At 42.0% G+C, this 11,166-nt stretch overlaps 1 protein-coding gene and 1 non-coding gene across 2 annotated transcripts; one reads left to right on the top strand and one right to left on the bottom strand.

Moving 5' to 3' along the window:
• Positions 1–680: 680 nt before the first annotated feature.
• LOC121166227 lies at positions 681–787 on the bottom strand. Its single transcript, XR_005885372.1, has one exon. It is a non-coding gene; the product is annotated as a U6 spliceosomal RNA (small nuclear RNA).
• Positions 788–10,013: 9,226 nt separating this feature from the next.
• Positions 10,014–10,958, top strand: LOC121166219 (putative vomeronasal receptor-like protein 4). Its single transcript, XM_040995334.1, has one exon. It carries the CDS (start codon positions 10,053–10,055, stop codon positions 10,956–10,958), a length of 906 nt encoding a protein of 301 aa, XP_040851268.1. The 5' UTR covers positions 10,014–10,052.
• Positions 10,959–11,166: the final 208 nt, after the last annotated feature.

Here is an 11,166-nt window from a genome sequence, read left to right as displayed (position 1 = left end):
ATTAAACGCATAACTTGATTATGCTGGAGGGCCTACACTTGAATTTAATGAGACATTGATCACGTTTTGCTCTGCCATTGCCAAATTGCGGTGGTTTTCCACATTTCCAGATACCTGCCTACTGCTGTTGACCTCTTACTCAGATTTTTCTTTTCTTTGCCCAGGTTTAATAAGGCATCTACATTCTGGCACTTAGGTCCAAGTCACTGGATACTGACACTATAGACCTTGACTAGCCTTTCAAGTTAGTCATAGATCTTTCCCAATGCCTTGTTTGTGACAGTAGTGAGTGCATGCTGGCTTATTTGATTGTGAGTTATAGGATTCCTACCAGTCTCCTTATTATTTTTTTTCTTTGAGATAGGAGAGGATGTGATGTGCACCTAATCACAATGAAGTTGGAGATGTATCAGTGACAGCTAGGTTGTTGGCAAATCAGGCTGTGGCTGAGTGAAAGGGGTCTCCTATAGGCCAGAAAAAGCACCATGATTGAAACTTGAAAAGTTTTGGTAAGTCTGCAGGAGAAGGAGTTGGAGTAGCAGTTTTTTGAGTGATTTAAAAAGAGTGAAATGAAGATCCAGGTATTGGTGGTTGGTGTTCATTGGGCTGATTCTCCATCTATCAAGCACAAGCATCCCATATACGCACCTGATAGTGTTCCAGAGTCTCCACTTCCAACCCAGCTCCCAGGATGCCCCAACTCTCTGGGTGTCATTCTTACATGGGGGCCATGCTAATCTTCTCTCTATTGTTTTAATTTTAGTATATGTGCTGCTGAAGCGAGAACTGCCTATGTCCTTGGGCCCCTGTACTCATGTGGATGATCCAGAGAAAACTCATGCACAGCTCAGCTAAGCTCTGACTATTTGAGGAGCAAACCCGTGGATGGAAGACCTGTTTCTCATTTCTCTGTAAACCAGCCTTTTAAATAAAAATAAGTAAATCTTAAAAAAAAAAAAAAACAAAATTTAGGTATGTACCCACTACTTGAATGCTGGCAAAAACCTATGGTTCCTGGAATATCCTGATACTTATGTTTGTTTAGTTCTTCCATTGGTGTGCTTAATTCCTATAAGTGAAAGCAACAAAACTGCCTGCAAATGTCTCCTTAGGTAGCATCTATCTACTTAAAGGTGAACACATTTGGGCACAGCACAGAGGCCTAGCAGCTAAAGTCCTCTCTTGAACATGCCAGAATCCCATATGGGTGCTGGATCTAATCCTGGCAGCCCCACTTCACATTCCTGCTTGTAGCCTGGAAAGTCAATTGAGGACAACACAACACCATGGGTTCCTGTACCTGCATGGGAGACATGCAGGAAGTTCTTGGCTCCTGGCTTTGGATTGGCACAGCACTGGCCCTTGCAGTCACTTAGGGAGTGAATCTCCTCTCTGTATATTTGACTTGCAATAAAAATAAAATAAATCTTAAAAACTAGGACCTGGTAAATCAGCAGAGAAAAGCTCAAAGCCTTAGGATCCTGCACCCATGTTGGAGAACTGGAAGAAGCTCATGGCTCCTGGCCCCAGACAGGCTCAGCTTTGGACTTTGCAACCAAATGCGAGTGAACAAGTGGTTGGACGAGATTCTCTCTCTATTTCTTGCATGGAAGATGTCTGTGTTCCCACTACTTTTCTCTGTCATTCAAATGAAACTAAATAAATCTAAATTATAAAACTAAATTATTGCAAATTTGGAAAAATTGCAATAATTGTTGTGTAAGGTATTTGATTTAGTTTATCACCTAATATGATGACATTTAAATCCATTTCACAGATGAATGAAGCTTAGGGAAATTAGGACTTTTTTTTATAAGAAGTCAATCAAAATGCCAAAATCTATTTTTCCCTATTTTGAAAACCTTGTTAATGATCTCACTAACCATCTAGAACAGAAAAATACTTGGAGGGAAACAGAATAGAGCTTAGGGACACAGAAGGGAGAGGGGCATGCGTAGTCAGCTTTGGATGCATACGGAGTAATGACAAAGTCCTGGGAATGGATAGCAGTGACAGTTGTACAACATTGTAAATGTACATCATGACACGAAATTGAACACTGAAAAATTTTAAATCATAAGATTTCTTCTGTATATAAATCTATATAAACATCTGCTCTTCTTTAATATTATACAAAGCTTCAGCATGGCTTTCCCCACTCTAGTTCATACATCCATTCTGTTATTCTTCTAACAAATTCTTGCAGTTATTGCTCCATTAATCACACATTAATTCACAATCATGTGCATACCACACAGGTCCAGACTCCTTCTTAAAACTTTGCACCCATTCTTTCTTGCCTTTCTGGTAAACCAAAAAAAAAAAAAATTATTTTTATTAGAAAATGAGATATACAGAGAGAAGAGACAGAGAGGAAAATCTTCTGTCTGTTGATTCACTCCCCAAGTGACCTAAACTGGCAAAGCTGAGCTGATCCAAACCAAGGAGTCAGGAGCCTCTTCTCGGTGTCTCACATGGATGCAGGGCCTTAAGGATTTGGGCTGTCCTCAATTGCTTCCTCAGGCTACAAGCAGGGAGCTGGATGGGAAGTAGGGCTTCCAGGATTAAAACAATTACCTATATGGGAACTTGTAGCTTGCAAGGTGAGGACTTCAGGTGCTAGGGCACCATGCTTGTCCCTGTACCCACATTCTCCACAAGAAACATGAATCTATCCAGCACAGCTTTCTAGAACCTTCTTGTTGCAGGTCCACCTCTTGGCAGGTCTAGGAAATGTATAGAGGATGCTTCCTGCACCAGGGACCTGGTGAGGGATTGCAGATGTTGAAAGATTCCACAGGTCACCTCAGAAGATTACAGTAATACGCGTGAACAAATAGGAATCCTTCCATATATTTCTAAAGTTCTTCTTTTGCCTACAGTGCCAGTTACCGATTTCCAAGCTCTTTAACACTAAAAATTCAAAACCTTTTCCTAAATTGTTACTCTGATTATTTAAGCTATTATTATCAAATTTTGTTTGTGGTCTTTAGTTGTTGTAGCATTCCCACAAATATAACAGCAAGTGTGCAGGTTTTTTTATTATTTCCTTCCAAGTGTACTTTACCTGTACTGGTGCCCAGTGCCTACATTATACTTGCCCACTCACACACCTTAACCTTGTAGATGCAACCCGAGGCGCACACACACAGGCACAGAAACCTAGTAAGTGCATCATTAGATAAAAGCAAACAGGTGTTTCTTTCCTAAGGTCCTCCTGCAAGCAGGCATGTTCCTTCAAATAACTCTTCAGTGGATATGGGTGCTATTTATCCATCTCAGCTTTTGTCTCTTATTCTTCATGGGCTTATTTCATTTTATTTTCTTTCATTTCCTCTTGCTTCATTTTATTTCATGTCTTCCTTTTGTGCTGCTACATGAGGTACCCTACATGAACGGAATATAGGGATAAGCCATCTGGTGTGATTTCATTGTATAGTGGTCAGCTTGCTTGCCTCACTTGTGACAGGTTTCTTACATGAGCATGAAACAGCTGTGTATCTTCAAGTACGTGAAGAGACTCATCAGTTCTGTCCTGGGCAGCTGTGCTACATCAGCCCACACTTCCATCTGGGGGTTCTTTAGAAGAACCATGATTTTTCTGTCCCACAACATCCAGAATTTGAAATGTTAGTGTTGCCTCAGCTTCTCCATTGTGAGTTTCTATCTTTAACTATTCTTCTTTATTTCAGAAAGGTTACAATGCGACTGCAATAAAGCATGAGGTCTAAATGTAAAATGCTTAATATGAAGAGTTGAGCCCATATGTGGGTGTGGGAAACACCAATCCTAATGTTGCTTTGGGTTCAGATTTATGGGAGAGGCAGTAGCTTCATACAGTAGTAAAATATTCAATGTACCATCCAAAATTATTCAGTGTGTAAAGAAAAAATAGATATTAATTTGCCTGAGAGCATCCATAGACACCAATACTGAGGGGACTGAGATGCCACAGATGATAGAGTTGTTATAAAATTGCAGCTTCGGTAACTTGGGACTAACACTCTTTCTTTTGAGATTTATTTTATTTTTATTGCAAAATCAGATATACAGAGAGAGGAGAAAGAGAGAGGAAGAGCTTTCTTCTGATGATTCACTTCCCAAATAACCAAAACAGCTGATGCTGTGCCTATCCCATGCCAGGAGCAAGCAACTCCCTCCATGTCTCTCACGTGGGTGCAGCATCCTTAGGCTTCGGGCCATCCTCAACTGCTTTCCCAGGCCAGAAGCAGGGAGCTGGATGGGAAGCAGGGATGCCGGGATTAGAACTGGTGTCCATATGGGATTCTGGCACGTTCAAGGAGAGGACTTTAGCTGCTAGGCCACCACACTCGGCCCAGGACTAGCACTCTTGTATTGAAAGAAGAGTCAGAAAGTTATAGCAAAAGCCTAAGAGTTAAAAAGAAGACTTGAAAAAAAAATTAAAACTTGTGTGATGGTCTAATGGCTAAATCCTTGCCTTGCATGTTCTGGGATCCCATAGGGGAGCCAACTCACTTCTTGGCTACTCAACTTCCCATACTGTTCCCCGCTTGAGTCCTGGGAAAATGGTAGAAGGCCGCCCTAAGCCTTGGAGCCCTGTATCAACATGGGAGACATAGAAGAATCTCCTACCATCTGGCCTCAGATTAGCTCAGCATCAGTTGTTGGGGTTAATTAGGGAGTGAACCAGTGAATGTAAGAGCTTTGTCTCTGCTCTACTTTTCTCTGCACATCTTCCTTTCCAATAACAAATGAATAATTTTAAAAAAAGAAATGAAAAATATATTAGCCAATATTTTTGAATGGACTATTTAAGATCGATGGTTTCACTAACAGACATCAAATGAATGAGAAAAAATAGTAAACTTTGAGTTAGAACACAAATATCTACCTGATTGAACAATGTCATTTTTCCTTCCTTCCTTCATCCTCTCTCCTTTCTCTTCTCTTTCCCTTCTTTTTCCTTTTCTTCCCATTCCTTTTTTTCACTCTCCTCCTTTCTTTCCCCTCCCTTCTCTTTCACCAAGAAAGAGAACCTAATATCATAGAATTTTCTTAAAATAAGAAAAGTCTATTGTTTACGTTATTGTAGATTCAGAGAAAAAGAAGAGGAAAATGTCCCTGGAATGGATGTTCTTTGGAGCGTTTGTGATGGATAACCAAATATTTTGCAGAAACATAAACCCAATTAATGAGAACCAACAACCTCAAGCAAGATAAGCCCAGAAGTCATACACAGACACATCACAGTCAAATTCAAAACTCGTCACTGTTTGCTTATTTCACTGGGCATTGCTGATCTGCATCAGCAGCTCATCACCTGCTCTCAGGGACAGGCTAGAGACAGACAAGGTCAAAGCCGCCAACCAACAGTGAGGACTCTGCTGGGAGTGCACTTATTCCAACAGGCCAAACCAAGGAGGAAGAGAACTGGACTCCATCTTGGAGGGGGCAAGGCATGTGGGAAGTGTGGACTCTGAAAAGGTGGGGAGACCAAAATTTCTTGGTTCAGTCTTTGTTGTGGAGGAGGAGCTAGAAGAAGAGTTGGTGTTGACAGGGGCGTGGGCCCTGTTTTGGGATTGTGGGAGCATGGGGACCCAATCAAAAACAACAGAAAGCTATTCCAGTGTTCCTTCCTGTGATCAAAGCAAGGATCTCTGTGGTGGAAGGTGAACATGAAGACCACTACCTCTCAGAATTAGTAACCAGCAGACTCTTGGGTGCTCACACCAGAAGAACCCAGTTGCCACTGAGGGGATAATGCAATGGTGTTCCTCAGCAAGAACTACTGGAGGCAGTTTATTGCATGTCTCAAGCATGTCCATTTATTGCAAAGCAAGCACAATCTTTTATAGTCCCCCAGACAGGGAAGGCAGAAGGGTATCTCCCAACAATCCTTCCCCATCAAAGGCAGTGTAATTGACTAGAAAGCAGCTATGACGCTGTGGACCCTTCAATCCTGTTACAAGTCAGTACATCATGTGTAGGTAGCAGGCATGCCGCAGGTCACATCTACCATGCATCGCTGGCATGAAACATAAGACCATAACACTTTCTCAGATTTGTGGATAAAGAAAGTACCAGCACAGTTCATCCAAAGAGTGAGAAGGAAAACTGGGACACAACCCACTGTTCTCACCTATATAATCAATTATCAGGTCAGGCTGAGGTCTTGCTGTGCTACGACCATTGCCAAGGACTCGCACCATGCCCTTATGACCTTCCACATAGGCCATGCAGGCAGAAATCCATGGGTGATCTCTCACAAAAGACCTGTCTTCATTTATAGCTGTGTGTTTAGTACTTTTCAAGGTATTATTCTGATTTGACAAAAACCCTGCAAAGTGAATGTGTTGGTTCCCTTTCTATGCACATTTATGGAATCGTTAAAAATTGACATCGACACTCATTACTTCACATGCTTTGTGTGGAGGAAGAATGACAAAAAGCAGCTCCCACCTTCTCATTTCCTTGCAAATTTTCTTTGCGACCTATATGTAACTCAGCTTTTCAAATAATCATATGTAAATCTTCACAAAAATAAACATGTTGTCTTGATTGTGGAAGTTGTTCTTATCTGTGTCTTGTATTTTCTGTATTCATGAGAGACTCATTAGTTTATTGCAATCATCACACACATACCCAAAAGAGCATTTATTTAGAAGAGAAAAAGGCAAATAGACAAATCTCACATCTGCATTAGTAAGAGTTGATTCTACTTCATTAAATTGCCTCTTGGATTTGAATTCATTAATGAATGTATGCGTTCATCTTCTCACATGCACAAAGCAGAACCTTGAGAAGTCCATGGTCTTTTCCATGAGATTTCTGACATTGAGACTTTCCCTGTGCCTGCTTGCTGCACTCAGGTAAGGCGATACAGAGTACCACACACTGAAAAACCTTTGCAAGTCCTTTCTTGGCAGCAGTGAGGAAGGGCTCCTGCCCTTAAGACATCTCAACCCTGAACTACAGAACACTTGGATTTATAAAGAAAAAAGCCACTAACAAGGAGGGGCATAGGTAGAATGAGCTAGTGCAGAAGTACCTTAGGGTGAGCACATTTTAAAAGTTCAGGAAGTATATATTTTAAGCTATATTTAGGATATAAGATGAAGCAATTTAAAGGGGTGGCCTTATTTTTATTTAAGAGAATGTATAGTACTGTGTAATAGAGACTGTAATATCCAGATGAGAGGATACAATGCAGAATACATCTCTACTTCCAAATCAAAGATGGACTCCCAATGAAATTGTTGGACATATCTAGTCATTAGGATGTTGCATTGTCTGGCATCGCCCATGCCCGCAATGTCAGGATACACTTAAATAGTAGAATGATAAATTTATGCCTGCTAATGAAGGACTATACTATTGTAACAATATAGGTAAAATAAGTGTGGGGGCAGAACTTGGAGGGGGTAAGGTAAATCACAATACCTATGGAACTGTATCATAAAAAAATCTAGAAAATAGTAGAAGAGGCAGAATCCTTGTATAACACAACTGTAAAATCTGTGAATGGACAGGCCTTTCCTCTCACTCTTTGCGTCTTTATGATTTTATACTCAGAATCAACACCATTAAAAAGCAGTAGCAGAAAAGTTAACAAAGTAGGACATCGGGTGTTAGCTGTGCAGTCAAGTCAATTTGAGTGATGTTTCTGATATATTTTTTTTTCAAAAATTAAAAACAAAACACGGAAGTTTAAAAAAAATGAGAGAGTGACCACTTCTTTTTCCCAGATATTTTCTCCAAGTTGTTTTCTGACTCTTGGTGGTGAGTGACAGAGGTGAGATGAAATCATAATCAAGTCCAAGGAACCTGGACCCTCTGAGATCTGCTCATTATCATGCTGCCTTCTGCTCATTAGTGTATATTCAGTGCAATTACGATTAGGATCCTAATTACATGTACATTCAGTGTAATTAGGATCAAGAAGTTCCTGGACTTGACAGTTAAGAGCACAGCAGGGAGAGGGCAGAGATGGCCCCAGGTACCCAGAGCACACTGAAGAAGCCAAACTCATCACACTGACAAGCTGACATCAGTGACAGCATCTCTGAGTGCTGGGACGCAGGCAAGGATAAACAGGCTTGGCTGTGCTGCTCTGCCATGCTCCTTCCACAGTCCTGCACTGCTCAGGTGAGTGAAGCTGAGTGTGTGTGTGTGTGTGTGTGTGTGTGTGTGTGTGTGTGTGTGTGTGTGTGTGTGTGTGTGGATATGTGTGTGTATGTAGGGGGAGCTGCCTTTGCTCTGGAAGGGAAGCTGTTCCAGGTAGGGCTGTTCAAGGTCCGGTAGGGAGTGAGTAGGGTTTCAGCTCCTCTGTTCCCTGTGGAAGTGGAAGGTGTGAGTGCTCAGGTTGAGGGTGGCTGTCACTTCCCAGCACATCCAGCAACACCTGCTTGTGTGGCCCTGTAGGGAAACTGTGTGCAGCAGAGCCACTGATGCCCTGAGCCCAAGGTTGCTGCATTTCTCAAGTGTGAGGGAGACTGGGGGCATCAAGCAGTAGTGGGCTAGCAGTCTGGGTGGGGAGGCCCCTTCCTACAGGCTCTTGGCTCTGTGCACCTTCCCTTCCTGCATGGGAGTTTTTACTTTCTCTCAAGTTTCTCTTCTGTCTGATGTCGTTCAGTGCTTTCTGCTGATTTATTATGGACTTTTTTGAAAATAATGATTTTAAGTTTTCTGAATTCTCCATTTTTTAGAACCACCATATGACACAGTACCTCATGCAAGAAAATGAATCAAATGTGACATCTGGTAGGAGAATACATAACAACACAGTCAGAAGTGCTTGGCAACCAGTGTTTTCTTCTTGCTGGGGACTGACGTGAGCACTCTGTACATCTGCTCAGTTCTCATAGTGAACTTGAATGATATAAATTGCCATCCTATTTACAAATGACAAAATATGGTCTAAGGAAGTTCAGGTATGTTTCCAGCATCATACATGCCAATGTTCCTTGGGGGATACGCAGGCTAAGTACAAGGCATACAGGAAGAAAAGCAAATGAAACAGTAATCCTTCCTTGATTGCTGCAGAGGTGGAGGAGCATGAGCCTCAGCTGCCCCTCCCTCAGGCAAGGAGCTTTCTCTCCCTTGCCCTGCTCCAGGACAATCAGCTTGGAAGGGGTGAGTTACATCCTCAGCCTAGGGAAGCAGCCAATCATATTAAAAGCACGTATGGTTCCTAAGCCTAGTTTTTCTTTATAATTGAAACATAGTAATTGCACAAATTGACAGATTTCAAAATGTCATTTTGGTACCTGAATATAATTTGTAAGGAATACAGCATGATATACCTCATGCTTTATCATTTGCTTGTATTGGAAACATTCAATTGGCTCTCTACTGGCTATTTTGAAAAATGCATTATTTATTGTACATGGTGCAAATATTGCTGGAGTATAGAATGTTACCCCTCCTAGACATCTTTGCTCTTCTATCCATGAATTTCCTCATCCAATCCATGGAATTTATTACATCCTGTGATAAACACTTGTGTGTTGTTCCCTTGTTTGTGATGGAATTTTCACTCCAACAGATAAGTGAGGAAAGGCCGCATTTGTCTTTCTGTGCCTGAATAAATTCCCAGAGCTCACTGGTACAGAGGATGTACATGGGGCACCAGCACAGACCAGATGGCTAAGGTGCTGAGTGTCAGCAGTGAAAAGGAAGGGCCTCAACATCATGGCTTGGAACTGATGATGGAGTGTTTTGACTTGATGTTTTCTGGGAAAAAGTTCTTCAAGTACCTTTGCACCTGATCAATACCTATAACGCTCTTGTAGAAAGGCAGGAAGATGCACTAACACAGATGTCATGTTTCAGTTGCAACTGTTACCATCCCTGTTTCAACAAACCAACACACAAAAAAGGAGATCAAATAGGAGATGAGAGAGCTTCTAAGAATGAACAGTGAGGTATGAACGTGTCTGTGCAGCTCAACCTGCATCTGCATCATCACTGCTCTTGAATAAGCAGAGGAGATCCACACACCTGAAATTTGCCATGTTACCTTCTTTGTTTTCCTGAAACTGTTTCTCTAGTCCTGTTCCTGAAGTCAGAGGATGACCTGGAGTGACCTCATCCAGAGAATAGTCGTTCTTTCTCTCTCTGGACCTGGAATGGTGGGGAACTTCCTCATAGTTGTGAGACATGCACACATTTTGGTCATGGGTCCTGTGAAAAAATCCATAGACCTTATCCTCATCCATTTGGCTTTTTCAAATATTATCATCATCTGTACCACAGGAATGAAAGACATAATCACAGTCATGTATATCAGCAACTTCCTACTAGGTGAGATTCTTTGTAAAATTGTGATTTACCTGAATAGGGTTGCTCGAAGTCTCTCCATCTGCACCACTTGCCTCCTCAGTATAGTCCAGGCCATCACCATCAGTCCCAGGAACACCTTGTGGAAACAGCTCAAACCATACACTGCATGGCAGGTTCTTCCCTACCTCCTCTTCTTCTGGGTCTTTAGCTTCCTCATTGGCTCTAACTTTCTCTATTATATCACAGCAGTCAACAACATGAATGAGTCTAGTGTTAGACTCTACATTGAACATTGCTACATGCTGCCGGCTCCACAAATGATCAGATGGCTCTTCCTCTGCCTCATGGCTCTTCGAGACCTCACCTTTCAGAGTATTATGGGCTGTAGCAGTCTGTACATGGCTGTCTATCTGTACAAACATCACAAGCGTGTCCTCTACCTCCACAGCTCCAGATGTGCCAAATATCCCAGCCCAGAGATCAGAGCCACTCAGAGTACTCTCATTCTCATGACCTGCTTCCTGTTCTTTTATTGGGCAGATTTCATTTTGTCCTTCTACATAGGGTTCACTCTGACACAGATTTTCACAATATCCAACCTTAAACTATTTCCAGAATTTGGTTTTGCCAGTCTCAGTCCATGTGTCCTGATGGGCCAAAAATTTTACCTTGCTAAATGCTGGAGTGCTCACTGAGGGGTGCAGGATAGAGCTTCCCTAATGCCTCCTCCAGTTCCTGAAAATATAGCTCTAGGTCCCAGTGCTGAGGCCTACTGGCTAAAGTCCTCACCTTGAATGTGTCTGGATCACATATGGGCACCGGTTCTAAGCCCAGTGGCCCCACTTCCAATCTAGCTCCCTGCTTGTGATTTGGGAAAGCGGTTGAGGATGGCCCAGAGCCTTG

The sequence above is a fragment of the Ochotona curzoniae genome, unplaced genomic scaffold (genome assembly GCF_017591425.1).
Source record: "Ochotona curzoniae isolate NIBS_2020 unplaced genomic scaffold, NIBS_Ocur_1.0 contig_931, whole genome shotgun sequence".
In the NCBI taxonomy this organism is placed as follows: Eukaryota; Metazoa; Chordata; class Mammalia; order Lagomorpha; family Ochotonidae; genus Ochotona; species Ochotona curzoniae.
Note: the sequence above shows the minus strand (reverse complement) of the source record. Positions and strands in the feature narration are given on the sequence as shown.